Here is a 27,567-nt window from a genome sequence, read left to right as displayed (position 1 = left end):
GAAATTGGAGGACGAGGGAAATTGTTCGGAGACAGTGGAAGTAATGAGAGCCGTGAGCGCCTGATTTAAAGGGACAGTTCTGGCTGTGCAGTGCTGCTACTTAAATACAAGTTCCTTGAACTTCTTGACTGACCACTGCTGCCCCCTGTGGTCAGTCAATGTTACTGAATTGAATCTGAATGAAGGAGTTAAAAAATAAAAGTTTGAACCTGGTTGTGGAAGGAGTTATAGAGCAACAACTCCCACTGACAGGGATGTAAAATAAGACTCCAAGGTAAAAAAAAAACAAACATTTCTGTGATTATTTTTTTATTTAGAAATTATTTCTCTGAAAGCAATATTTACAACACAAACCCTGTGAAACGTGTGGAATGTTGGTAAAAATGTTTACGAGTGAATGGACTCACTGGCAAGTGGTGACAAAGTAACCATGAAGGTTAAATTTACCATCATCATCATCATCATCTTCATCATCAACATCAGCTCGTCTGTTTCCGACCAGGGCTGTAGCTAAAACAACTTATTCAATTCTCAAATTGTTTCTCCATGAAATATAAAAAGTACGTATTGATCTATTGTTGCATAGAAATAAAGAGAGAAATATAAAAAAACCCGACGTGTGAGAACCTTGGATGAATGTTGTCATCACTGTTATGACATAGTCATTACGAAGGAAAACAAAACTGCACAGAAAATGTGCTTCCTCAACTTCCCTCAATGGAAATTTCACTAGCTGGCCATGTTCTCCAGTGTTTCTGCCGACACTCCAACATGGCCGACGTTTACATGTACAGTCAACAGCACAACGACTCCTGAAGACAGTCAACAATTATAAAAAAACTGTTTATATAAAAACACATGTATCTTGGTGATTCTTTCTGCTTTAACTCTGAAACAAGACTTTTATATTTGTGTTACATTATTAACAGATGGAGTCAAACACAGAGGAGTCAACGACCGGTCGTGTCACGCTCATCTACATGGTGCACAGAAAGTCTTAAATAATGGACGCAACCTCCGACACGTACCTTAGACTAAGGAGTAGAACAGAAAAAAGTCGTCGGCCACAAGGGGGCGATGTGTTGAGAACCAACTATCCACATTTTGCGATGCCTTGTCGGTGCTTTTAGGTTTGACATTTCAGCACGGCTGTTTTGACGACAGTTACTGAATGACGTCACTGAATGGCGTCACTGAATGGCGTCACTGAATGGCGTCACTGAATGACGTCACTGAATGACGTCACTGAATGGCGTCACTGAATGACGTCACTGAATGGCGTCCGACAACGATGAATAAAACAGTGTGGTCACTGACTTTAACCCACCTCTCTCTAGGAGAGTGTTAACCAACCTGGTCACTAGTCCAAGTTGTTAAACCCATTTTGTGATGAAGAACATGGCAAACACTGACCCCTTGTGGCATCAAGGAGGAAAACACTGACTAAAAACACACAACCAAGCAAATGAAAACGTACCTTTCACTCCCACGGTTGGAGTGAGAGGAAGGACAGTTATGGGGGGGGGGGGGGGGAGGGGGTGTTACTATTTTAACTGACCCACAGATGTAACCATACATGTACCGTTACTGCCAAACGGGCCACATAGAAGTAGGGTCATTAGGTGGACCAGTGGACCAGTGGACCAGCGGACCAGTGGACCAGTGGTCAGTCACTGTGCCGTGTGGCTTTGATCCAGTCGGCCAAGGTAGAAAAGTGACCGTCTGAGGAGACGCCGTTACTGGAGTACGGGTTCCGCAGGTTCTTCAGAGGTTGGGAACATCCGCCGCTGTCGTGCATGGTGGGATCCATGTTTGTGCTTTTACTCATGGGTCGATTGAGAAGATTGGTGTAAGTGCCCCCTTCAGTATCTCTCTGGGACTGCAGGAGGGGACCGTGGATCTCCTGGACCATGGTGATCTGGGGTTCCTGCTTCAGCTGGAAACCCGTCTGAGAGCCGCCTCCTCCAACCAGACTCTTCAACAAATCATCTCCCTCCATATCCTCCAGGAAGGAGAACGACCCCAGACCCTGTGACCCCCCGCCAACATCCCCGCTGACCGACCCATTCAGAAACGCGCCCTGGGCCGTATTGATGGTGTTGAAGGTGGGCCACATAGTCTGAAGTCCCTGGTTCTGGTTGGCCAGATGGTTCTGGTTCTGAGTGTCAGCGCCCAGCCCGTCCCTCTGCTGCTGCACGTGGAAGGTCACGGGTTCTGAAGGATTACGTAGAGTGGACTGTGACGCCGTGTCCAAGCACTGCAGGTCTCCTATGGACAGCTGGGGTAAAGTGTTGTTCTCACAGCTGCTGTGGTCCAGTCTACGATGGTACGGGCCAGGTCAAGGTCCAGGCCCACGTCGAACCTCCTCCTGCTGCTGCTGCTGCTGCTGCTGCCTGCTGCTGCTGCTGCTGCTGGGAGGTCGGGGCAGGTGGCCCATGGCTCGGTGCTGGTTCATAGTGACCGTATCCACAGAGAGCGCCGGGTTGGGATTGGCCCACGAGCCGCTGATCTCCAGGTTGAGAACTTGTGGAGACATGATGACATTCTGAGGTCCGGTCTGGTACGGCTGGCTGAACATGGGAGATTGTTGCTGCATCAGGGGCGGGGGCTGAGGCCTGGGGTACATGTTGGGGGCATCTGGAACAAGCAGTGTGAAACTGTCAGTGATGTCACAGTGTGATGTCATCAAACACATGCTCTGTCATGCCGCCACATTCACCTTTTCTCAGATGACTTAAGGAACTCTGCGCCACTGCCTTCGGTCTGTTCAGAGCACCAGCGAAAGCGCCCCCTGGAGGAAGAGACCATATCTCATTAAAGGGGTTCTGGTACAGGCAGAGCTCCATGGTACCAGGTTCCTTACCTGACAACCCCGAGAACTTCATCAGGTGTTCTCTTTTGCGCTTCTTCTCGTTGTAACCGTACGGATCTGCAGAACGTAGAACAGAACAGTTAACTCTGTCTGACCAGGTCAGAGGTCAAACCCGGCCCGCCGTCACTGACCTTTGTCGTCCGGTAGATATCTGAAGTCCATCGGCTCGCTGACTTCTTGATCGGACGGCCGTCGCAGCTGCATGCGCACGGTGACGGCCTCCGTTATGGAGGTGTTGTAGTAGGGCGGAGTCTTGAAGACGATGGCCACCTGACGATGGACGTCGGCCTGGGAGAAGGAGCCTTTGGCCTCCCAGCCGTCGGAGGAGAAGAAACGCACCTCGATGTCATCTGAAGGTCAAGAGTGAGGAAGAAGAAGAAGATGATGATGATGAAGATGATGAAGAGTCAGTAATGTGAAAATGGGAGAGGTGGAAACTGTGGACTGAAGGTGAGAGCGATGAAGGCAGTGATGAAGAGGAAGTCGACTGTTTACCTTTCTGCACTTTGTCACACAGTAGGAAGATCTCGTCCTGACCTTTGACACTGCCGCTGTTCCTGTTGACGCGACAGATCCTCAGCTCTGCCGTGTTTGGAGCTCCTGGACCACGACACAACAACAACAACAACAACAACAACAACAACAACAGTTGAACTGACTGTTGACAACCTGATCAGGTGTATATCTGTTCAAACCTATGAGCTGCTGCCACCTAGTGGTGCTCCCCTTTCGACACGGCCCCCCCCCCCCCCCCCCCCGCGGGGGGGCCCCGCCCCGCTATTTGAGAAGCAGTGGTTTATGAGAGGCTGCAGCTGATTGGACCGAGGCCCAGAGCCAGGACCGTGAGTGGACGACTGTTTGTCAGACTGACACTGACACTGATGGATTAACCTGGGGGGGGGGGTTTGGGGGGGGGCACCAGACCAGGACTGTCCTCTGAGTACCCATAGTACTGTGTCCTCTGAGTCCCTAGAGTACGGTGTCCTCTGAGTACTCATAGTACTGTGTCCTCTGAGTACTCATAGTACTGTGTCCACTGAGTCCTCATAGTACTGTGTCCACTGAGTCCTCATAGTACTGTGTCCACTGAGTACTCATAGTACTGTGTCCACTGAGTCCTCATAGTACTGTGTCCACTGAGTACCCATAGTACTGTGTCCACTGAGTACTCATAGTACTGTGTCCTCTGAGTACTCATAGTACTGTGTCCACTGAGTACCCATAGTACTGTGTCCTCTGAGTACTCATAGTACTGTGTCCACTGAGTCCTCATAGTACTGTGTCCTCTGAGTCTCAGTGACTCTTATCAAGTGGAGGCTCACGTCACGTGTTGTCAGAACAGGAAGTGCTCTATGGTAACGGTGGTGGTCGATGGTTGGTGTGTGTGTGTGTGTGTGTGTGTGTGTGTGTGTGTCTTCCTCTTTTTGAATGTTTGCCTTTCAGTCTCTGAACACAGGCTTCATTTCCACATCAACGTTTCAGCCCAGGTTCAACTTCAAACAAACAAACAAACAAACAAACGTCGTCGTTCAAACAGTACGGGGGGGGGGGGGGGGGGGGCACTCACGGTTGTCGTAGATGGGGTTGGTGATGATGGGGTTGAGTGAACGGGTGTAGTGACCGTTTTCATCCTGTAGGGACACCTGAATACAGAGACGGACCACGTTCAGGTCGTAGTCCTCGGTCTGGAGCAGCTGCTCACGAGGAACTGAGGAGAGACACCAGAGACAGAGACAGAGTCAGAGACACACACCCTCCATCAGGGGGCGCCACAGCAGTAATCTGAGCAGGGTTTTTTAACGTCGTGAATCAACCTGGGATTTGACGTTTGAACTATTCAGGCCAAAACGTCTCCTGAGCCGCAGTGGAGTCTGAGCTCGGCCTGGTGTTCCTGTGATGCCACTGAGTCCTGTGTGTGTGTGTGTGTGTGCGTGTGTGTGTAGGAGGTGGAGACAAACACAGTGGAGAAACTGAAGGAGGCAGAGACGGAGGCTTCGCTGGTGTGAATGAAAGTGCAACTGACGGAGCTGAGATGGAACATGATTGGTCGGTCCTCCTAACGTGAGAGGATACAGGGCAACACTGCCCCCGGTGCCGGACAGAGGCAGGAACGTGGGCTGTGAGGGTGAAAACAAACATCTGCAGAGTGGAACGAAACCAGAGAATGAAGGGGGGGGGAGGGGGGAGGGGGGGCTGATGTGAATGTAAAAGTGTGTGAGAGGAAGGTGACACACTGCACCACTCAGTACTACTTCACTGAGTACTTTACTGAATACTTCACTGAGTACTTCACCGAGTACTTCACTGAGTATTTCACTGAATACTTCACTGAGTACTTTACTGAGTACTTTACTGAATACTTCACTGTGTACTGAGGTTTCAGTATCTGTGGTATGTGGTCCAACATGAGGACTACGAATATTACACACATTACCTGAGTGACTGCAGTTTACTACTACTACTACTACTACTACTACTACTACTACTGTCCACAGCAGAGGTGACCAGACCAGCAGGTCAGGACGTACTAGTCGATCACAGAGAGAGCTCTGGTCGATCATGACCAACTACAGTACAAAGAGAAAATGAATCACATTTTCTACTTTGGTCATGTGACTGTGGGCATCATCATCATCATCATCATCATCATCATCATCATCATCATCATCATCTGTGAGCTGGGGAAACCCCCCCCCCCTTCCCTCCTGTCATAATTAACCCTACATTCCCTGTTCTCACGTGGCTTCCTGCCCTCGGCTGATTGTGCAACCGAGGAGAATGAGGAAGTCAACGTGAACGCCTGTTAGTGAAGGAGCAGCAGCAGGAGCAGCAGCAGTAGCAGCAGCAGCAGCAGTAACAGCAGCAGCAGTAACAGCAGCAGCAACAGCAGTAACAGCAGCAGCAGCAGCAGCAGTAACAGCAGAAGCAGGAGCAGCAGCAGTAACAGCAGAAGCAGGAGCAGGAGGTATATACATATATACCTGCATATATATACGTATACATACATATACATATGTATATATGTATGTATTTAATTCCAATCCCAGTTTCCTGGTGTTCTGTGAGTCGTGGTTGTGAGTCGTGGTTGTCCGTGTGTTGAAGATAAATACATGTGTGTGATTTAGGACACAGACTCAGCGACTGACCGTTGAAGGGGTTAATTCCTCGGGTGATTCTCTGGACGATGGCGTCCTTCACCTCCCTCCTCCTCACACACTGGATTCCCAGGTTCTGGAAACTGGAAGGAAATAAATACAACGATGAATTTGAAATAGAATAATAGAATAATTGTTGATATAAAATAAAAATGATTCTAGTTATAATGAATAAATATATATGTAGATGTATTAGATCAGTTTGCTACATCTCCATGTGGTGGCGCTTTGGCCCAGAGACAGTGTCTCTGTCAGTGGTGTGAACCCCAGGTTTGACCTCCTGGGTGTGTGTGTGTGTGTGTGTGTGTGTGACTTCACACAGAATCAAAGACGACGTTGTTTCATCTGGACTTCACATCAGGAGAAAACACTGATGTGAAGTTACTACAGACAAACAGGAGGAGCTGCAAATTATACACTGAGCCACTGAGTCACACACACACACACACACACACACACACAGTAGATATGAGTGATGTCACTCATGGGGAATTCCCATATTGCTGATGATCGCAGACATGGTTTTACAAATATGTGTAGAAACCTGTGTGTGTGTGTGTTTATTGAACCATATGGAGGGACCAGTGTGAACCAGTGTGAACCAGTGTGAACCAGTGTGAACCAGTGTGAACCAGTGTTTTGTTCAGACTGATCAGATGAGACTTGTTCCAAATGTAGACCTGGATTATGGGCCACATCTGAACCAGACTTCGACCCCAAACTGCTCTATTTTAGGTCTGACCCCCCCACCCCACCCCCCCCCACTCTGGACGGCCTGTTGTGTACTGCACAAACTCCTCATTTCCTGTCCAATGTTGCTAATCTGTAGCTAACTCCATCACCAGATCGCAGAATTAGCCGCGGCTAAAGCTCAGCTAATTTCAACGCAGACTCTTAAAAGGACGACGATGATCCAAGGACGTGAAGGTGAGGACAGTGACCGGAGTGACCGGAGTGACCAACACTCACGCGATGACTCTGCGGTCTGGACCGAACTCGGCCTCGTAGAATCCATCCTTACAGTCTTTTCCCACCAGGTCGTGTGGATGTGGACGGAACGGCTCGCTCTTCGTCACCAGGTAGACGCGGACTTTTCCTTTACCAGAGTAGTTCAAAATCTGCACACGGAACAAACGGAGCGGTTACACAGAACATCGCCCTCTTCTGGGGACGAGGGCAGTGGTTTTTGACATTTCTGTTTGACATTTTAAGCTAACGCTGATGCTATTGCTAGCCACAACTCTGACTGTTTACATTTGTGTGACATAATGAATATATCTCATGTAGAGCGCCATCTTTCCCTCGTCTAACGTCAGTGCACAGACCTGCAGACTGGGGTACGTCCTGTTGTTGTCTGAGCTCTTCTCTCCGGGGATGCTGCCGGCGGAGCGACCCTCGCACTTGTACCTGAAACGCATCCCACGCTGCTTGGGTTGTTCAAAGATACGGACGGACGGCTCTGCCACTGCCAAAAAAATCAATCAATCAATCAATCAATCAATCAATCAATAGATGCAGGTTTCAGTAGAACATGTTGTTCATTTTGTCTTTTGTCATTTTGATGATGACCGACCCACGTGGCTCCACACGGTCCAATATTTGGCCTTTTCTTTTTAAAATGATCCCGACTCCAAACACATTTGCTTCGTTCTTATCTCTAGTTGAACTAAAACTCAAATTTCAGTTTGAAAAGCGTTAGTGTCTGAATTAGTCTTTCTACAGTCCAACAGAGGGCGCTCTGAGTGCCTCCTGCCACTATACATGCCCTACAGCAGTGGTTCTCAAACGTTTTCTTCTCTGTTCCACCTGAGAGAACATCACCATGACGACCTGTTAGCTCGCGCTCCACACACACACACACACACACACACAGGTGTTCATACACGTTTATAAAGATGTTTATGTTTAAACTGTTCAGATTTATTCAACTGAAAATGTTAATGTGAAAATATTAATTTTCCCCACGTACCACCAGTGGTACACTCCCACAGTTTGAGAACCTCTGCCCTAGCAGTTAGCTTAATGCTAACTACGAATGCCTCAGCAGGTTTAATAAAAGTCAATAAAAGTCAAGTGTGAAACGTTGTCCTCACATGACGGCTGCACAAAAGAGGAACTAAAACCAACACAGGAAGTGCCTCGGTTTTTGGGGTGAGTTTGTTTGATTCCAGTGACATAAAAGTCAGTGTTTTAGTGCAGCAGCAGACTCACACGCTGCGACACAGACACAGGTCGGCAGAAGTTTGAACATCGTCAAAACAAGTCCAGCGACATTTCTGACAGAAAGAACGAACGAACGAACGAACGCAGAGGATGACACAAAACTAAAACAACACAGAAGATGGAACTTTGGCTGTGAACGCCTTCCTCTTCTCACTGCTGATACTGAACCAATGCAGAAGTGAGACACACACACACACACACACACACACACACCTATATGATGCATTCACTAACCACTAACTTTAACCTTAACTACTACAGATACATCTGTAATCTTAATCCTGACCCTTAATCTAACCCTTACACCAAACTAAATCTTGGGGATTTACAAACTGCCCCCCCCCTCCACCCCCCACCCCTAAAACAACATGTCTCCACAACATTGGTATTTGTTAAAGACAATGTGCCCAGAAGAACAAGTATAAATGTTTATATTTTTACAGTAAATAATAAATAACTGACTGCTTTCACAGACACGAAGTACAGAAGTACACACGCAGTAACGGTCTGTCGTTGCGCAGTAATCAGGCGTAACCTCCATGAAATTGGATGAAGAAAGTGAAGCAGGGAACATTTCTGACATTTCTTCTATTTTCTGTTCCTGGAACTGTTTGCTTTTTTTGGTTCTCACTTTTCAGTTAGTTCTCATTTTACCAAAAATACTCTGCTTATTTAAAAGTATTTTTCAGCCGCATACTTTTAGAAGTAGCTACGCTGCAAAATACAAACACAAAAATATCTATACAGTCAATAAAATGGTAAAGAAAAATAGAAAGAAGGATTATAAAATTAAGAAATAAATTATTGATTAAATCTAAATTAAAATAATACATTTGTATACTTTCTTTTATCAATTATTTAAGACTGGAGAAAGACCTTAAAAATAAAAAATATAAAATTAGCTAAATTGATATTTAAATAAATACTGTAAAGTAATCAATTAAAGTTTGATTTTTTTATTCTGTTTTTAATTTGAAAAGTTCAATTGCTCATTGGGGTAAATAATTAACTAAATTATTTTTAAAATTATATTTTTTAAAAATGATAAAGTTGTGATTAAATGTGTAGAAATGCAGTTGCGTAATAATGTTGCTAGTTAACCTGTTTAACCAAATACATGTAAAAGTCTGTAATCCCGGAAGTTGCTGCTGCACACACTGGGTTTTTTTGGCAGCATTTTTCACTTTCGACTCGACTTGATGACAGACGAGCGACACAAACACAACAGAGCGATTAAAGACAAATGTTCTTACTGAGGTGAGGGTCGTCGTCCAACATGGACGGCATCAGAACTGAGGAGGAAAAATAATCAGTCAATTAAACAGGGAACGGATTGAACTCAGGCACAAATCTGTCAAATCAGAGAGAAAACATTGAGTTTGCTGTCGTCGCTGACACAGTGACTGTCGGACTTTGCAAGAAAGAGGAAGTGTTGTTTAACAGACGACTGAATCAGTCGTCCCCGTGGTCAACGCAACACTCTTCAAACAAACATTCATGGAAACATGCAGCAGTTGGCAACGTTTCCTGATCTTTTACAGTCAAATACACAATAGTAATAGTAATAGTAATAGTAATAATAATAATCTGCAGCTGCAGCTCTCAGATCAGCGTCACACAGATTTGGTAAAAGTCCTCTCTCTGTGCTGATAATTTACCACAAGACTTTCACAATTCTGTCCCATGTTCTTTTATTCACTTCCTCCTTTCTGGGTTCAATTCATTGCAGCAACATTGCATTAAATGTGAGGACATATTCAATGGGAGTGAAGCCATTTTTAACATTAACAGCCACGTTGATTTTTTTGTAAAAAAAACAAAAAGGTAATATTCTGATTACAGTCATAGCAGTATTTTCCAACATCAACTTGAGTTCATCCATTCACCTCCTTTAAACCCTATGTCTCATCAAATCAAGACACAATTGACATTTAAGGGGTTTTTCTTTTTAAATGTTTTAAATGCAGTAAAAACATTTGTCACCTTTTCTTTTTCTTGAACCAAATATTCTTCCTGCCGTAGAAACCGGTTCAGTATCATCAACATACCGTCTGACCTCACACTATCACAGTTCCACCGAGTATTTGTGTCTAGTCTGTCCTCACGTGTCCAGTTCCTCACTTCGTCACTTTATTATTATTACTTCAGTTTTGGCGCAAATTCACGTTGAGGTTTTTTCCAACAATTTGAATTTGATGCTAAAAACGTTCCTACTGCGGGAGACGAACACCTGACCAGACACCGGTGAGGGACAGAAATGTCCACCAACTCACTGTTAAACTGCGTTTATGTTCAAGTGTCAGACACGATGCTGTGATTCTTCAAACAATTGTCCGTGACTCCGTCGGTTTCACTACTTCCTGTGTTTGTATCTTATTACCACGGTAGTAATAAATAAGAGCTGCTCTGGTTATTACTCACCACTCATCGTCGCTCTCTCTCTCTCTCTCTCTCTCTGTTGTCTCTCAGTGTCTCTCACACTTCACTCACAGGTGACCGTGCGCTGGAGTCACTCTGAGCTCAGTGAGTGACAGCACTCGGGGGAAAAGTCAGATTTGTTGGGCTGGCGCAGATGAGTGGGAATCTCCCCCAAACTCTGGCCCCGCCCACTCACAGATACCAATGAGTGTTGACGTGACGGAGAAACAGAGAGTGAAAATGTGGGCTGAGGACCTGAACTCAGCTCGGCGGTTTACAACATTAAATGATCTTAGCACGACATTTCACAAAACGATTTCACAACACAATTACAAGGTACACCGTGTGATGTGTATGTTATTGTGTAACAGTAACACGAGCTTTCTAAAAATTTAATTATAAAACTCGATTTGTTATTTTAGAGCGGGAAGATCGTTACACGACAAACCAAAAGAAAATACGGATAATCGTGGGGAAAACAATCGTTTACAGTTTGAAGATGTTACTAAGATTATGGCGGGGTTATTATCACGTTACATTAAATAAGGAACGTGCGCTTTCAAGTAAAAGTAAACGGAGGCTTTTACGTACCGCTGTTTTAACCCACTCTGTGTATGGCTGTATGAGAGATTAACATGCGAGACTGGCGCCCCCTTGTGGAAAGAGCCCGGCAACGACTGCTACCGGTAAAAAAAAACGCTGTTAAAACACAATGAAAATGCAATAATAAACCCTGGTCTGCTGGTGTAAAGTGCTACGACTGTAGATAGAGCAGTCAGAGAGTGTGACGTCAGTCTAACAGCTCCATCTGCCTGGGCCAATGAAAACACCACAGTAGTCACTGCCTTTACTAGTCCGTCAGGTGGCGCCATTTAGAACACAAACACCTGCACTCACCTGCAGCTGGAGAGAGGGGCGGGAGACTTTTTATTTTATTCACACATTTTATTTATTCATAACTATATACAAAGCCTATGCTATAGCTTCAAATGAAGTAGGTTTAACATTTAATTGTATTTTTTAACTAAAAACAAATAACAAGATCAAACCATCAACACAAACTAACACAACCTTGGTGAATTATTCTGTTTTCACGGTGACTCTATGACTGTAAATGACAGGTTCGGAAACAAATGGTGATGAAATTAATTATGCAATGTTTATTAAATTATTATTCATAAAATAAAATAATTTGCATCTATTGGACACAATATAAAATAAAACAAAACTTACTCTTACTTCAGTTCTAGTCCCGAAGGCCTTTTCCAATATGGCGGTGAGGTTGACGCATTTGTCAACCTGAGTGTGACGTCAAACGGCGTGTTGACTCATGGGCGCTGTCGCAGAATTCATGTGGTGTTTACGACAGTTTTTTCACTGTACGTAAAACATGGCACCCTCCAGATGAGCTCTCGTCTGTTACATTTCCAGAGCTGCTCTTTTTCACTCGACCGTTATTTTACCGCCGCCATCTCTCTGTCACGACACGCCTGAGTTTGTGAAGAATTGTTGCTATGGCGTCGAATGTAGGCATCGAGTTCCTGGAGAAGGTCAGCCGGCTGCTGAGCCGACAGAACAAGAAGCCGGTTCTAAAACCCAACAGGCCTCTGGTCCTGAAAGATGCCGTAGCCAATCGCAAACTCCAGAAAGGAGGTAAGGAGACGAGTCATTTTTATACGAGTACTTTTGTTAAAACAAAAAACAAAAAAAACAACGTAACCGAGACGAGCGCCTTCTCCTGTGGCAGTGACAGGTGTCGTCCGGATTAAAGTGAAAAGTGAATAGTTTACATTCATATCCATAAAGACTATGATGATGTTTTGTTTCTGTGCGCCCTGGTTGTGGTCTTGGTGATTAAACGGTTCGGTCTGTGTGTACACGGTATAACGACGTGTTGTGTCCACAGAGGCTTCATGTATCACAGAGATGTCCGTCCTCATGGCCTGTTGGAAACAAAACAACTTTGTCGACGGACTGTGCACCAACGAAATTAACACTTTTTACTCGTGTGTTAAAAAGGCACAGGTAAGTGGACCGTGAACTGCTGTGGTGTTAGTTCAAGTACAAAGGTTTACACGGTGTCACTGTTTCCTGTAACACACCACAGTCTGTAACAGTCTGTAACAGTTATCACCACCTCGACTTCATCTGTCACATTTGAATTGATTTATTAAATGACATTCAGTTCAAGAGGGTAGAGCAGAAGTGATCATTGCTACACTATGGAACCACAACAACAACAACAACAACAACAACACACACCTCACCTGTGTCCTTACGTCCTGACCTTGTCTTACTGCTCTGCCCTAAATAGACTGCTGCCAAGAACAACAGTGCAGAGAACATGGGTGAAGAAGGACGTCTCCACCCACAACACGCCACCACCCTCCTCAGGAGACACCCCAACATTCGCACTGAAATCTAGGCAGCAGGTCTGACATCCATCTGTGGACTTTTTCTGACCATTAGAATAAATAAATATAAAAGTCCAACTCAGTCTGCTTCTTCTACCAAACTCTGCTTCACGTAACCATGGCAACAACTTTGCTACAAGAAGCTCTAACTGGTCCAGCTGTTTGATCCAGTCGGAGCACCAACAAAAAACTGAACAACAACAGTAATTAGTAGTTAGTAGCTTAGTAGCTAGTTTAGTGCTAACTCAACACCTCACGTGTTGACATCATTCAGCTGAGCATCAGGTGTTGGTTTGAACTTGATAGGTGGAGTAGTAGGACGTCAGTAGTAGTAGTAGTACTAACAGTAGTATTATGGGTGGAGCCTTCTGTGATCACACTGAAATCAAAATGGACCAATCACAGAGTTTGACAGAATATATAACATCCACTGTCGTTAAAACTAGTCGTGACGTCATGTCCCCTTGTACACACACCCACACCTGGAAGTGAACACAACTGTGACAGAACAAAGAATAACATTTCACAAATGCTTTATTTTAGGAAGAGGTAATCAATCTGTTAACAAACAATTTCACAGAAATATATATTATGTATATTTTTCCTGCAACAATGAAAAGTAAAAACAAAAACTGAAAAAAGAGCCCCCCCTCCCCCCACAGACACAAACAAGAAAATCAAAAAGCACGGGTTTGAAAGACTACAAATAGAGAAGTTTGATTATATGAAACAGATGTGAGACGAACATAAGCCAACGTCTGCAGGAGTTAAACACAAACATATTTACACTGGCAGCAGTTCTCCACTAGATGGTAGCAGTGGGCAGAGTGGACTTGTCCAGGTCGTCAAAGTACACATGAGTCATGGCCTCCCGGGCAGAGATCCTTCTGGACGGATTGTAGATCAGCATTTTCTAAAAGGTGGGATGAGGTCACAGACAGATTACAGACAGAATGAACATCAACAGACGCCAAACTCACAGAAACTACAGCTACACACAAATATATATTTACACACACGTGTGAGGTAACGTTTGTTGACAGCCGTTAGCGCAGATGCAGCTAACCCTAACCCTTTACAGCCCAGCCTTCAGCTCTGACTTACTGCTAACAGGTCCAGGCCGTTCTTGTCCAAGTTCTTCACCATGGACGACAGGCTGCCGGGGTTCCACTTTGGAAAAGTGTTTTTGTAATCTGGAAAAGTCTCCACCTCAGGCCACACATCATTGTTTGGGGTTCCTAGAGTCCTGAAGAGGAAAACACACACACACACACATATAAATACACATACTGTTCTAGACACAAATATATATACAGAAAACTTCAAAGAGCAGTGAAGCTGGTTTCTGATTGGGCCAACAGTGACATGTGGACCTTTTGTTTCAATGACCGTTCTCCTTAATTTCCCAAAGGCAGAGAGGGGATTAATAAAGTTCTATCCTTCGGTCACAAAGCAGAGTTGTTGGTTGAAATCCAGGCGTGGGTTTTAAAGTCTACCTGAAGATCCTGAAGAGCTGGTCTATTTCAGAGTCTCCGTGGAACAGTGGCTTCTTGGTGGCCAGTTCAGCAAAGATGGTCCCAGTGCTCCAGACGTCCACGGGGGTGGAATAGCGAGGCGACCCAAGCAGAACCTCAGGGGCCCGATACCATAACGTCACAACCTTAAAACACACACACACACACATTGATGCCAGTGCGTCTCGACGGCGCTCAGTGAATGAAGCCAACGTCAGCCTCACCTCGTGGGTGTAGACCCTGACAGGAACACCAAAAGCTCGGGCCAGGCCAAAGTCTGCCAGTTTGATGACGCCCTTGTTGTCGATCAGCAGGTTCTGTGGTTTCAGGTCCCGGTGAAGGACACGGTGACAGTGGCAGAAGTATATTCCCTCCAAGATCTGGTAGAGGTAGCTCTGAAAACATACACACAGATGTTGGAGACTGAGCGTCGGACGACAAACCTGGACCGTGGGGTTTGAAGTCGCTCAGATTAGTTTGTCATCTGGAAAAGTTCTGCTTTGATTTGACTGGTTGAATGTAATGTTTTTATCATTTATGTTGGTATAATGTCTGAACATGTTCTGTGCCTCAGCTCTGTGTGTTCTAAAGGTTCTGTTCAACAAGAACAACGTTTTTAATCCCTGCACAATAGAAATGTAAGAAGTCAACGGTGGCTGACAGTGAAACAACACCACAGCAGCTGGTACCTTGACTAACATCGGGTCTAAGTATTGGCTGGAAGGAGTGGAGTCCAGAAACTTCTTCAGGTCCATCGACAGGAACTCAAAGATGAGATAAAGACGAGACTCCTGCATCAGGACGTCCAGGAGTCTGAGGGACGTGGAGACAAAAACAAGAACATCAACAAACAAGTCTGATTCAAACTAATGTGTAAGAACTACTGCAGCACAGGGGGGGGGGGTGTTGGGGGTCGTCGTCCCCTCCACCCCCCACCCCACTGCTTCTTTAACAGACTTCCAAAATAATGTCTGAACATGTCACTCAGGTCATTGTCAGCATTGATTCAACACGGTGTCTCAGTGGAGTCAGTGGCGGCGGCTCTGACCTGACCACATTTGGATGTTTCAGCTCCTGGAGCAGACACACTTCTCTGACTGCAGTACTTGGAACGCCCTCCTCCTCGTTCTCAAGACGGATCTTCTTCATGGCCACGATCTGTCCTGTGGACTTGTGCCTGCCCTTGTACACCACACCATAGGTACCTGAGGGTCAGAGGGTCCAGAGGGTCAGAGGGGGGAGAGGCAGTGAGGGTGAAGAGGCAGTGAGGGTGAAGGATCAGTGAGGGTGAAGCGTCCGAGAGGGCGAAGAGTCAGTGAAGGACAGAGGGTCAGAGGGCGAAGAGTCAGTGAGGGGGAAGAGTCAGTGAGGGTGAAGCGTCCGAGAGGGCGAAGAGTCAGTGAGGGTGAAGAGGCAGTGAGGGTGAAGGATCAGTGAGGGTGAAGGATCAGTGAGGGTGAAGCGTCCGAGAGGGCGAAGAGTCAGTGAGGGGGAAGAGTCAGTGAGGGGGAAGAGTCAGTGAGGGTGAAGAGGCAGTGAGGGTGAAGGGTCAGTGAAGGTGAAGAGTCAGTGAAGAGTCAGTGAAGGGCAGAGGGTCAGAGGGCGAAGAGTCAGTGAAGAGTCAGTGAAGGGCAGAGGGTCAGAGGGGGGAGAGGCAGTGAGGGTGAAGGGTCAGTGAGGGTGAATGGTCAGTGAGGGTGAAGGATCAGTGAGGGTGAAGCGTCAGTGAGGGTGAAGCGTCCGAGAGGGCGAAGAGTCAGTGAGGGGGAAGAGTCAGTGAGGGTGAAGCGTCAGTGAGGGTGAAGCGTCAGTGAGGGTGAAGCGTCAGTGAGGGTGAAGCGTCAGTGAGGGTGAAGAGTCCCTCTGTCCTTGGCTCTTGAAGCCTACAGTCAGTCTCAGTGTGTCAGTGTGTTCCACAGTAACGGTGACCTTCTCTGCAGCAGTTCTGTCCATTTACACAGTAGTTGAAACAGAAAGACTGACAGTAAAATGAGAATTAGGAAATGTATTACAAACCTTCTCCGATTTTCTCTATTTTAAGGTAGTCTTCCATTGTTGCCTGTGAGAAAAGGAGAAGAATTCTTCACTGTTGTTGTCATGAAGTTAGCGCGGTGACAGCTCAGGGTTAATAGTTTACAGTAACAGTTTAGAGCTGGTCAGGCTTGTGTTTTGGTCACTGGTCCAGGTTTCACAAAGAAAGAAAAGTCTTTGTAGAGCTTCTTTAAAAAGAGAAAATGTCTCCAGAGAACAGACAGAAGACCGACCTGTAGCTTTAAACCAAGACTTGCGTTTACAGTCCGCAGACTTTAACACTTCGCTGAACTCTGATACTAATCTACGATGAAGTTACGATGAAATTATAAAACTGATGCTTTTATACATCTATATTTATTAACTGCTGAATTTTGACAGGACGAACAATAGTTTGATTTTCTGTTCGGCACATGCGCAGCTGCGAAGCAGAAACTGATCGATCGTCAGGTTAGAACTTCAGGACTTTCTGTTCTATTCACTGTGAAAAGAACCGAACTTTCCCGACATCATGTAAAATAATAATAATAATAATAATAATAATAATCAAAGAGTCAAAGTAAAAGCACGTCATTATCTCACGAAACAGTTGACGCTTCTCCGTGTGTGTGTGTGGTATAAAGATAAGTTTGTCGTCAGATTCCTGTTATTTAAACCTTCTTTTTAAACTAACGTCGATCTAAATCACTTATGTTTTCATCCTTAAACCCTTTCCGTTGTCTTTTTTAACATTTTATCATTTCTTTTTAACACTTCACGACGGTTGTTTCACAGAAGTCAAGGATCAACTTACTTATTACAGTTTTCAGCGCGTTTTTCTCTCGTCCGCGTTGAACACTGAAGCAACGTCGGCTCTCGGTTCCCTGTGACTGTCGACGCTGCTTGTTCTTCTCCGTTTAGCTGCTTGTTAGCTGCTTGTTAGCTGGCCGTTAGCGCTGGAACAGTCACTTCTGACTAGTTTGAATTTGCTGCCACGGTGAAGCGGGCTCAAAACTGACCAATGAGATTTGCCGCTGCACTCAAAAATCACTAATCAGAGACTGCGATCCTGTCACATGGGTTGAGCGTGATTACCTACGTCACGTCCTGCCGTCAACCTACTTTTTTTCTATTCCCAATTTTTGCCAAATTAAACATTTTTAAACTCGACGTAAACAGAAAGTTTTGATATTGACGTCGGTATCACCTACTACATGTTATAAATAAAAACATTAGGAACATTAATGTGTATTTAATCCAATAATAACAAGAGTTGGAGTTTAGCAACAGGACTCTAAATGAGCAGAGATGGTTTGTTGGTTTTGTTAAAGATATCAATTTGACAAAACAAGACATTTATTTAGTTTATTTATTATGTTTCACTTACAGAAAGAATAAAAAACATTAACAATGGCTGTTTAAAACAGTTTGGTACCAAACACTGCTGTCTCTCCAAGGAGACACACAAACATTAGGTCATTTATTTTTTCTCTGTGACCTGGTACCAGGGGACACTGGTCCTGGTACACCAGAGGACACTGGTCCTGGTACCCTTCCTGGTCCTGGGGTTGGAGATCCACTGCTCTGTTGTCACATTTGTTAAAGGACGTCACTGTTTGGTGTACTTTATCATTTTCAGAACGATAATCAATTTTTAAAATAATTTACAGGAGCAAAAATCTGATTGGTCAAAGGTTAAAGGTCAAGGGAAACTCCATTGAATTAAAATAAACACTGATTTGATGACAATTCAAAAGACTGTGTTGATAAAAAGTAAACCGACTTCAGTCTGAATCCATGACTAAAGTCATTTCCGGTGCCGTCAACACGTGGACGTCACAGAGACACTGCAGAGCCATGTCGTCCATACATGGTGGAGACAGTACTGACAGGAAGTGAAAGAGTCCGTCTTCTTCTGTTCTCGTCTCATCATCACGTCCTGTGCTTCACTGCTGACTACGACCAACAACGTCTTCAGAGGTGGGAGGAGGTGGAAAAACAGAGCTTCAGGGTGTAGGGGTTAGAACCATCTGGAACAACAAGCACAGAACACAGAGTCAACCGTTTGAAGTGTCTGTTATTTCACCAAACGGTGACACCACTGTTTGGTGAACAGGACAGTGAGTCAATGGACATGGTGTCAGGAATCACAGGAATCACACTGACTGGGAATCCTGATCTGGTGGTGGTTCAGAACCGTCAGCACCTCCACGGCCTCCATCCTGCTGTCAAACTCCAGCAGCCCAGAGACTGTCTTAGAGGAGGCTGACACACACACACAATGTCATTATACATCAGGGTCAGTGTGTGTTGATACACAGGCAATGGTAGTCACACACACACACACACATACATGTTTTACTCACGTTTGGCATCAAACATCTTGAATTTGACAAATCCAGGGACGTCGTGCTCTGAACACAGCTGTGAAAATAAACACTAAGATTTGATCGTGTTTCAAATGTCTCCATCAGACACTGGTGCTGCGTCAGCTGTCCTCTGGAGATGACATCATCAACATGTGACATGTGATTCTCCAAACAGTTGGAACAACACATGGTGTTAAGTGTGCGACTCTTGTGTCTTTTCCGGGATCACCTTTTTCCTCAGTGATCAGTGATTCCAAACCTCTGGTCTGTGGCACATTAGTGTGCCATGAGGAGAAAAGTAGAAAATGAGCCACTGCTCTGAAAATTATTATTATTTATTTATTGGAGATAATTGATTTTCATTTGTCAATGCAGAAGTGGCAGAAAGAAAAATCTAATTCCCTTCTGTAGGTGGCAGCAGAGGGCCATAAAAGCTTAAGGTGGTTCAGTGGTATTAAGCTTACCAACACTGACCGCACCGACACCATGGTGACCCCACAAAGTGTCATGTCTACAACAGAACCACCAGACCGGAGCTGCAGATGCAGAGACTTCATGGGGCGTTCGGTCGACGACATCAACACTAACGCAGCAGCTCTTAGACGGTGTAGGTTGATTCATCGCTAAAGCTTCGTAAAAAATACTTCTGAGAAATAAGAGTCTTCATTTGAAACGGTGAATTTGTTCCATCAGGAAATACTGTCATTCAAACGGTGTCTCAAAATAAGGTTGGCAATAACATAAGTCTGTTCCTTCACCACCAACATCTTATGTTAGCACCACCGTGGTGGACTGTCTCACCCTCAGCAGCTGCTCCTGTGACACACACGGAGGCAGGTTGTAGTAGTGGAGGACGGCGGACGGAGGCTGGATGATGTTCTTGGAGGCTTGTCCTGCGCTGCTGAAGCGATTGTTCCTGGTCATGGAGAAGTCCTTGTAGCTGCTGCTGCCGTCCTCCAGCTCAAACACCTGACTGGGTATCACCGCGTACTGTTTGGACACACTGCACACAAAACAACAACAACAGACACGTGTGTTGGCTAGGTCCAAGTACAGACCAGTGAAAAAGACAGAACAACAGACGACAAACACAGTGTGTGTGTGTGTGTGTGTGCGCTCTTGTTCTCACCACACACTCAGTCTTTTGTCAAACAGTTTGATGCTGTTCAGGTGTGTGATGGCTCGGTCCACAGCGTATTCATCTCCCATCTGGACCAGGGCCGTTCCAGGGACACTCTTCATGAACTTCACCTTCTCGATGTTTCCGTACAGACAGAAGAGGTTGAAGATGCGGCTGCAGTTCATCTTGGTCGGATGAAGGTTGCTCACCATGGCAACAGAGCTGCTGGCCTGACTGCAGTAGGAGGACGACTGTGGCACAGGGTAGGACACCAGGTCTGGAGCCTCCGCCGACGTCAGCTTATACCTGCTGTTACCAGGGGGGGGCAGCAGAGGACCGTGTGGACCTACGAGAGCACACACACACAATCCAGCATGACTCTCCAACTTCACATCAACACAAAACTAACTTCGTGTGTGTGTGTGTGTGTGTGTCACCATAGACATTTTCACTGTAGGACGATGGATGTTCTCCTAAAATGGCCTGTCTCTGTCTGCCCTTTCCACGGTCTATCAAAAACACAGGTGTATATATTTATATATATTTATATATGTCCATGATGCATTAACTCAGAAATGGAGTAGCAGCTCACCTCGTCTGCTGAGGTAGGGCTTAGTGTAGTCCCAACTCTCACTGTCGTTCTTTATCACATTCAGACGAGTCGGCTGTCGACGGTCAAACAGACAGTTGACTGGACGGGTGGATGGACGGATGGATGGACGGATGGATGGACGGATGTATGGATGTATGGCTGGACGGATGTATGGACGGATGTATGGACGGATGGATGGATGGATGTATGGCTGGGTGGATGGATGGGTGGATGGATGGATGGATGGATGGATGTATGGATGGATGGGTGGATGGACAGATGGATGTATGGCTGGATGGATGTATGAGGGGATGGGTGGGTGGATGGATGGATGGATGGATGTATGGATGGGTGGCTGGATGTATGGCTGGATGTATGGCTGGATGTATGGCTGGATGGGTGGATGGATGGATGGATGGATGTATGGATGGATGGGTGGATGTATGGATGGATGGATGAATGGGTGGCTGGATGTATGGATGGATGTATGGATGGATGGATGGATGGATGGATGTATGGATGGGTGGCTGGATGTATGGCTGGATGTATGGCTGGATGTATGGATGGGCGTCTCCTCTCTTACCCGGGCGTATTCTATCTTCAGCGTACAGCAGCCAGCGTAGATGTCTGCTCCATTCAGAGCTGCTTTGACCTTCTGTGCAGACTGAACCGATTCAAACCTGCAGTGAGGGTTAAGGGAGTAACACACACACACACACTTACACACACACACACACACACAGGTATATCCAGTCAGTGAGGATACTCCACCATGGCCTGGATTCCATTCCTTTTGAAGATGACGATGCGCAAAACAGTTCCAATGGGATTACACACAGTGTAGAGAACGTCCTGCAGGTGGAAACGACAACAACACAACACAACAAATGATGAACGTTCATGGGTCGACAACAGTGTAACAGTCACAGCAGGGTTGGGTTTTCAATCAATGTTGAGGAGATTTTCTTTTTGATCTAAAAACCTTTTGAATATTTAGGTCTCAGTCCTGACAGACTGTTGAACGGACGACTGTTGAACGGTCGACTGTTGAACGGACGACTGTTGTACGGGCGACTGTTGAACGGACGACTGTTGAACGGACGACTGGTGAACGGTCGACTGTTGAACGGACGACTGTTGAACGGACGACTGGTGAACGGTCGACTGTTGAACGGACGACTGTTGAACGGACGACTGTTGAACGGACGACTGGTGAACGGTCGACTGTTGAACGGACGACTGTTGTACGGGCGACTGTTGAACGGACGACTGTTGAACGGGCGACTGTTGAACGGTCGACTGTTGAACGGACGACTGTTGAACGGACGACTGGTGAACGGTCGACTGTTGAACGGACGACTGTTGAACGGGCGACTGTTGAACGGTCGACTGTTGAACGGACGACTGTTGTACGGGCGACTGTTGAACGGACGACTGTTGAACGGACGACTGGTGAACGGTCGACTGTTGAACGGACGACTGTTCTTTGTGTCCCTGCTTTGATGCTGTGATGACCAACACCAACAAACCTCCGTCAACCTACCGTGGTGATGGGGTACAGAGGGTTCTGGATGGACAGCAGCAGGACCTTGTTGCCACTGTTGGGGTTGTCGGCGTTGGTGGGTCTGGTGATTCTCTTAGAGGTGGAATAATTAAAGTACGCCTGTTGTCCTTATGAGAGGGGGAGGGGCCACAGATAAAGTGAATCAACATCATCAGACGCTAAATTCAAAAATGTAAGAATCCACAGGATTGAGTTCAGGCTTTGGTCCAGGTTTAGGGTTTAAACCACTGTTAGCTTCAATTCCTAAGGGACAATATTGTGTTTACCTGCTCTCTCCACTAGGGGATTGGAACACAGGTAGAACAGCTGAGCTGTACAGTGTTTAGAACAAGGATTCAAACCTGCGATGTAAACGGGCTCCTTAGTTCCACAGGAGACACAGCGATCAGCGCCCTCTACCACAGAAAACTCTACCAGAGCCTGGCGCTTGAACGGCATCATCATCACGTAACTGAGAAAGGACACACACACACACACACACACACACACACACACTGTTGTGCAGCTCTTTTTCCTCTAAATGACTCTTATACTTTGCTGACACTTTTTATTATTCTGTTTTTATAGTTCATTATGTTTTTTATGAACTGAATTTTGCCCCCCCCCCCCCCGTTCTCTCCCTCATCTCACCATATGGGTCCAAACTTTTCCAGGGCATCGATGAGATCTGCCTCTACCACAGCCTCACACAGACCCCGGACGTGGACCACGGGGCTCGGGGGGATGCGGTGAGAATACTCCGCCTCCTCCTGAAACAACAACAGTGATTTGAAGCAGGAAAAATTAAATTAAATTAAATTAAATTAAATTAAATTAAATTAAATTAAATTAAAACCGTACGTTCTGATTTACCTACAAAAATGAAAAGGCCAGAAAGCAAATGTGAACTTAGCACCACCTACAGGTCAGGGATGGGGAGCTGCTGTATATGCTCGATGCTGAAAAACTGAATCCAACAACGTAGTTCAGGAAAAGAATCTTTCACTTCCTGTTCTCGGCTGTTTTCAGATCTGATTCTGCGGAAGTGACCAGTCCTGAGGTGAACTGTGGTTACGGTGGGTCGGTGAGTGGAAGTGACGTCACAGCATTGCTACATCCTTATCACAGTATCAGTACACGATCTGTACATCATTATCACGTCACTGTCACGTCACCATTACGTCAGCGTCAGCAGCATCTCCACAGTCTTTACAGCGTCACGTCGTCATCACACTCATCAAAATGACGTCATCGCCACAGTGTCGTCACACCTTCATCACATCACCTAAACACCATCGCAGCATCATGACAGCACACTAATCCAACCGCTCACCCTTCCCGCTGAGTCGAACCGGCTGCAGGTCCAGCAGGCCCGTCGGTCCACGGTGGCGGACGGTTCACCGATACCGTGAAGAGAGCCGCTGTCTGAATCCTCGCCCTCCTCCAGCTCCTCTTCTCCTTCCTCCCTCTCGTCGGTTTTCAGTCGTTTTGCGGCCCGTCCGAACTCCTTCTCCTGCCGCTGTGCACCGACCAGCTCTGCCGTCGACATGTCCGGACTGTCGCACTCAGATTCCGACTGAAGGAGACGCGGCTCACGTTCACACCTCCATCTGTTCCCGGTTTGCAGCAGCTCCTCGTTCTTCCCTCTAGAGGTTCACAAGCGTTCACTCGGACCGTGGTTCACTCGGACTCGTCCTCTACGTGCAAAACACGGTTTCTGGTTGGTCACTTTGGATGACGTCACGGCATTTCAACGCAGCAGCAGCAGCAGCAGCAGCATCGGGGTTGGCTGCAGATGAGACAGTGAGGCTGAGAGGAAGTGGTTCACGGAGCGGGATCCAGAAATGATGAAAACTACAGATTCACGTTTGACACAACAACCGTCTGATGGTCAGGGCTGTACTCTAAAATATACTCTCTATAAATATATCATATATTATACTCTTTATTTATACCCTGAACACAGTCAGAAAGAACCAAAATAACCAGATGAGACAAAAGTCTTAATAAAAATAGTTTATTTTCAGGACAACATATAAATAATGATTGAATCACACAGTAACACCTTCATCTTCATATGAATAAATAGTCAACAAATCAACCAGACTTTTCTTCATATAACAGCCCAAAGGGTTAAGGTCAGACAAAGGTCAGACAAAGGTCAGACACACCTTCTGCTCCCTCTGCTGCTGAGACCGGCCACAGCATCTGACCAGCTCTGCGTCCTGCACTGAAGGTTCTAGAACGGGCCACCGAGGAGCCGAGGAGGTGAAGTCAGCGGCCTTGAAGGGATGGACGTTAGTCTTGAAGTGATTAAAGACCCCCGTGGTGGGGATTTGAACCAACATCCACTTACTGAATTAACACACAACATGTACGTTCTCAGACTGGGGGGGGGGGACCCTGGAGAACCCTGACCTGCAACATCAGTCTGGGCTCCACTGACTTCCTTGCTGTAAGGCAAGTGTAATAACCACCCCAGCACAGCGCGGCCCCTGACAGCTTCAAAAACATTGATTTAAAGACAGAAACAAAACAAGGTTTGACCCCAGCCACAGAGGGAGGTCTGCAGACCAGGTCGACAGACCAGGTCGACAGACCAGGTCGACGGCAGCTGTGTCAGGTACAGGTTCAAAGGACGGAAAAACAAACAGAATCTAAATGTAAATCATTGTAGAAAAGACCCTAAAACATATAAAAACAGGTATGTGTGTGTGACTTAGATCCATATTCACAGGAGCGTTGAACCGACGTGGAGCGGATCAGAACCAACTGGTTAGAAATGACTACTTAAAGGTAAGTCTCATCCACAATCAGCCCCAGTACAGTATGAAGACATTCAAGGGGGGTCGGGTCAGGGGTCAGGGGTCAGGGGAGGGAGGTTACCCTTTCAAAGTCCAAAGGAAGGAAAGCATCAAGGCATGGGTTCATGAAGAGCAAACACAGGATTTAAGGCCAGCATGGTCAGTTCTGCAGTGTGTCCACCCTAACCCTTCAGGGGTCAGTGACCTCACCCTAACCCTTCAGGGGTCAGTGACCTCACCCTAACCCTTCAGGGGTCAGTGACCTCACCCTAACCCCGGTCCAGTTCTTCTAGACAAGTTGTGGTTTAAATGAACGTTGATGATCAGAGTTGTTGGATTTTCTAAAACTGTTGCTTTGGTCCAGGGTTCATGACTTCACTGCTTCAACAGAGTGACACAAGGGCAACAAGGGCAACAAGGGCAACAAGGGCAACAACTGCATTCATTTTCACAGCAAATGACAGACAGACAGTCAGTCAGTCAGTCAGTCAGACAGACAGTCAGTCAGTCAGTCAGACAGTCAGACAGTCAGTCAGACAGACAGTCAGTCAGTCAGACAGTCAGTCAGACAGTCAGACAGTCAGTCAGACAGTCAGACAGTCAGTCAGACAGTCAGACAGTCAGTCAGACAGACAGTCGGTCAGTCAGTCAGTCAGTCAGTCAGTCATCCTTGGCTGTTGTCTGGTCAGTGTCAGATTCTTCTGTTGCTTCAACATACAATCATTTTGTCTTTGTCAATCTTTGTGATTCAGTACAGACTTCAGGTGTGAAGTCAGTGACACGGAGTCAAACCTCTCACTGTGAGTTATTAATGTCTACTGCACACACACACACACACACACACACACACACAGTAAATCCCCCCATGTTTACACACTCTCTCTTCACATTCTACAAGGGGGGGTTTGAGTTTCAGGCCATAAGGTTACTAGTTAGTCCATAGCTAGTTAGTTAGTTGGTTGGGTAGTTAGTATCAGAGGTGCATTGACTGGCATGGATAGCGGCTCTAGCATGCTAGCTACATGTGGTGACCACGGCGGCGAGCATGGCTTGAGAGGACGTCAGCCGCGGTAGATCTGTTTGAAGTGGTCACACTCGTTACAGTAGCCCTGTTTCTCCTGGTTGGCGTAATGGTCACAGCCCTGCGTTCTGCAGCGTTGCTTGGACTTCTCCTTGGGCGCCTGCGCCCGCCGGCCCACCTCTCTGCCCTGGCCCCGTGTGTGGCACTCTGGGCAAAGGTCAGTGCATCCAGGGGAAACGTTACTGCAGCCACTCCTTCTGCACTGGCTCTGGGTCTGGCTCTGGGTCTGGGTCTGGCTCTGGGTCTGGGTCTGGGTCTGGGTCTGGGTCTGGGGCTGCTGTGAGGCTCTGGGTTTGACCGCTCTGTCACGCTTGGAGAAAGAGAATGTCAGTTAAAAGCTGTAATAGCATCAGAAAAAACAAACAGTTCCATACACAGTCAGGGTTCATGTGAAGGTCAAATGTCAGTCTTAGATCAAGACCTGGACAACCTTTAGAACTAAGTCTAAAACCTAAAGTCTAAAGCTGAAACCTTCTGTGATGCTCTGGATAACAGAGCGACCATGAGTGACCATGTGATCAAACTGAGTGACCGCAGATGTCCTACCATGACTGCAGGTGGAGAGTGTGTCGTACGATGTGCCGCCTGGTTAAGCCTCGCACTCTGCTCTTTGACGTAGCACTTGTCGCAGTAGCCCTCCAACATGGCTTTACCAACGGCACCGCAGCCGGGGCCGCGACACTTAGAGGCGTTTTGGAAGCCAGCCTCCAAACCGTGGCGGCTCTGCGCTGGAGCGGGGGGGGGCGGGGTCATGTCTGAAACACAGAGTGAACACGGTGACCAGACGGTGAGAAAAGCCACGAGGCCCAGAACTTTTCCAGTTCCACTCAGAAACTTACGGTGGTTGGTCTGATAGTCTACGTAGCAGATAGTGCAGAAACCCAGCTTCTCTGGGGTCCCGAAAAACTGGCAACCGGATCTCTTACACGGCCGGGCCAGGGGCGTCTGCCAGGCAGACGTGTGCCCTGGGGTCAGGGTCAGGCAGGGCCGCTCAGCATCCCTGGTTTGGCTCCACGCTGAGGACGAGGCCTCGGTCCTGGGGTTGCTCTGCTGAGGGTCCCCCCTCTCTGGAGCCGGTGGTCTCTGCATGCAGGTCGGACAAAGGCCATTGAATGTTCTCAGTGTCTCTTGTCGACACATGCCACAGCGTTCTGCCTGAACCTCACAGGCCCCCCACTGGGCCCAACTGGAGCCCTCACCCGGAGGAGGGGGCTCTTTTGGTCCCCCATTTGGACCTGACAATCCTGCGGGAGCCGTCCCAGGTCCTGGAGCTCCAGGATTCTGCCTGGAGTTGAAGCAGCGCTCACACAGTCCGTCGTGCTCCACACTCAGGGTGAAGAGGCAGCCGGGCGTCTTGCACTTCATGGCGTGAGTCTCACTGTACAGGCTGAGGCTGGGGGCGGTGGGGGGGGCCGAGCGGGGGCCGGAACCGCCGACCCCTCTCCCAGCCGT

At 46.8% G+C, this 27,567-nt stretch overlaps 5 protein-coding genes across 6 annotated transcripts in view; 1 reads left to right on the top strand and 4 right to left on the bottom strand.

Annotated features, from left to right (window-relative positions):
• Positions 1-292: 292 nt before the first annotated feature.
• Positions 293-10,831, bottom strand: rel (v-rel avian reticuloendotheliosis viral oncogene homolog). 2 transcript variants are annotated; one of them, XM_008321421.3, is made up of 11 exons: positions 10,672-10,831; positions 9,504-9,542; positions 7,353-7,492; positions 6,997-7,145; positions 6,019-6,110; positions 4,440-4,580; positions 3,368-3,472; positions 3,004-3,222; positions 2,864-2,929; positions 2,720-2,791; positions 293-2,637 (listed from the first exon to the last, which is right to left on the bottom strand). In XM_008321421.3, exons 1-11 carry the CDS (start codon positions 10,676-10,678, stop codon positions 2,339-2,341), a joined length of 1,329 nt encoding a protein of 442 aa, XP_008319643.2. In that variant the 5' UTR covers positions 10,679-10,831; the 3' UTR covers positions 293-2,338. The 2 variants fall into 2 exon arrangements, with proteins under 2 accessions (XP_008319643.2, XP_024916418.1); XM_025060650.1 differs by lacking the exon at positions 9,504-9,542 and having other exon boundaries at positions 10,672-10,827.
• A 1,199-nt stretch (positions 10,832-12,030) lies between these two features.
• Positions 12,031-13,160, top strand: chchd1 (coiled-coil-helix-coiled-coil-helix domain containing 1). Its single transcript, XM_008321416.3, has 3 exons — positions 12,031-12,321; positions 12,575-12,693; positions 12,983-13,160. Exons 1-3 carry the CDS (start codon positions 12,183-12,185, stop codon positions 13,091-13,093), a joined length of 369 nt encoding a protein of 122 aa, XP_008319638.1. The 5' UTR covers positions 12,031-12,182; the 3' UTR covers positions 13,094-13,160.
• A 438-nt stretch (positions 13,161-13,598) lies between these two features.
• On the bottom strand, positions 13,599-17,571 carry cdk1 (cyclin dependent kinase 1). The gene is made up of 8 exons (XM_008321415.3): positions 17,421-17,571; positions 16,613-16,655; positions 15,645-15,801; positions 15,286-15,409; positions 14,821-14,991; positions 14,579-14,742; positions 14,187-14,328; positions 13,599-13,995 (listed from the first exon to the last, which is right to left on the bottom strand). Exons 2-8 carry the CDS (start codon positions 16,647-16,649, stop codon positions 13,888-13,890), a joined length of 903 nt encoding a protein of 300 aa, XP_008319637.1. The 5' UTR covers positions 16,650-16,655; positions 17,421-17,571; the 3' UTR covers positions 13,599-13,887.
• Positions 17,572-18,353: 782 nt separating this feature from the next.
• Positions 18,354-24,086, bottom strand: LOC103386960 (heterogeneous nuclear ribonucleoprotein L-like). The gene is made up of 13 exons (XM_008321414.3): positions 23,564-24,086; positions 22,882-23,000; positions 22,593-22,702; positions 22,231-22,358; positions 21,454-21,539; positions 21,271-21,367; positions 20,688-20,760; positions 20,533-20,604; positions 20,105-20,441; positions 19,777-19,978; positions 18,973-19,030; positions 18,773-18,871; positions 18,354-18,636 (listed from the first exon to the last, which is right to left on the bottom strand). Exons 1-13 carry the CDS (start codon positions 23,777-23,779, stop codon positions 18,581-18,583), a joined length of 1,653 nt encoding a protein of 550 aa, XP_008319636.1. The 5' UTR covers positions 23,780-24,086; the 3' UTR covers positions 18,354-18,580.
• A 145-nt stretch (positions 24,087-24,231) lies between these two features.
• Positions 24,232-27,567, bottom strand: part of tnfaip3 (tumor necrosis factor, alpha-induced protein 3) — a 13,347-nt gene continuing 10,011 nt past the window's right edge. The window contains exons 12-14 of the mRNA XM_025060931.1: positions 26,955-27,539; positions 26,662-26,870; positions 24,232-26,425 (exon numbers count right to left, since the gene is read on the bottom strand). Coding sequence (XP_024916699.1) covers positions 26,096-26,425; positions 26,662-26,870; positions 26,955-27,539 — 1,124 coding nt within the window. The 3' untranslated portion in view covers positions 24,232-26,095. The remainder of the gene's footprint in view (positions 26,426-26,661; positions 26,871-26,954; positions 27,540-27,567) is intronic.

The sequence above is a fragment of the Cynoglossus semilaevis genome, chromosome 12 (genome assembly GCF_000523025.1).
Source record: "Cynoglossus semilaevis isolate Cse_v1.0 chromosome 12, Cse_v1.0, whole genome shotgun sequence".
NCBI classification, from domain to species: Eukaryota; Metazoa; Chordata; class Actinopteri; order Pleuronectiformes; family Cynoglossidae; genus Cynoglossus; species Cynoglossus semilaevis.
The sequence above is the reverse complement of the archived record's forward strand: the minus strand, read 5'-3'. Positions and strand labels throughout refer to the sequence as shown.

Bases quoted from the DNA above. Each gene is read 5' to 3' on its own strand.
- cdk1 (XM_008321415.3), bottom strand. From the start codon at position 16,649: ATGGAAGACTACCTTAAAATAGAGAAAATCGGAGAAG. The intron at 15,802-16,612 runs GTTTGTAATACA...TCTGACCCTCAG, and splicing joins AATAGAGAAAATCGGAGAAG to GTACCTATGGTGTGGTGTAC. The intron at 14,329-14,578 runs GTAGACTTTAAA...TTTCCTCTTCAG, and splicing joins CAGCTCTTCAGGATCTTCAG to GACTCTAGGAACCCCAAACA.
- LOC103386960 (XM_008321414.3), bottom strand. From the start codon at position 23,779: ATGTCGACGGCAGAGCTGGTCGGTGCACAGCGGCAGGAGAAGGAGTTC. The intron at 23,001-23,563 runs GTGAGCGGTTGG...TTGTTGTTTCAG, and splicing joins GGTTCGACTCAGCGGGAAGG to GAGGAGGCGGAGTATTCTCA. The intron at 20,442-20,532 runs GTGACACACACA...GTGCTCTCGTAG, and splicing joins CTACAGTGAAAATGTCTATG to GTCCACACGGTCCTCTGCTG.
- chchd1 (XM_008321416.3), top strand. From the start codon at position 12,183: ATGGCGTCGAATGTAGGCATCGAGTTCCTGGAGAAGGTCAGCCGGCTG. The intron at 12,322-12,574 runs GTAAGGAGACGA...TTGTGTCCACAG, and splicing joins TCGCAAACTCCAGAAAGGAG to AGGCTTCATGTATCACAGAG. The intron at 12,694-12,982 runs GTAAGTGGACCG...TGCCCTAAATAG, and splicing joins CGTGTGTTAAAAAGGCACAG to ACTGCTGCCAAGAACAACAG.
- rel (XM_008321421.3), bottom strand. The intron at 7,146-7,352 runs GTCTGTGCACTG...TTCCGTGTGCAG, and splicing joins GGACGTACCCCAGTCTGCAG to ATTTTGAACTACTCTGGTAA. The intron at 2,792-2,863 runs GTAAGGAACCTG...CTCTTCCTCCAG, and splicing joins GAAGTTCTCGGGGTTGTCAG to GGGGCGCTTTCGCTGGTGCT.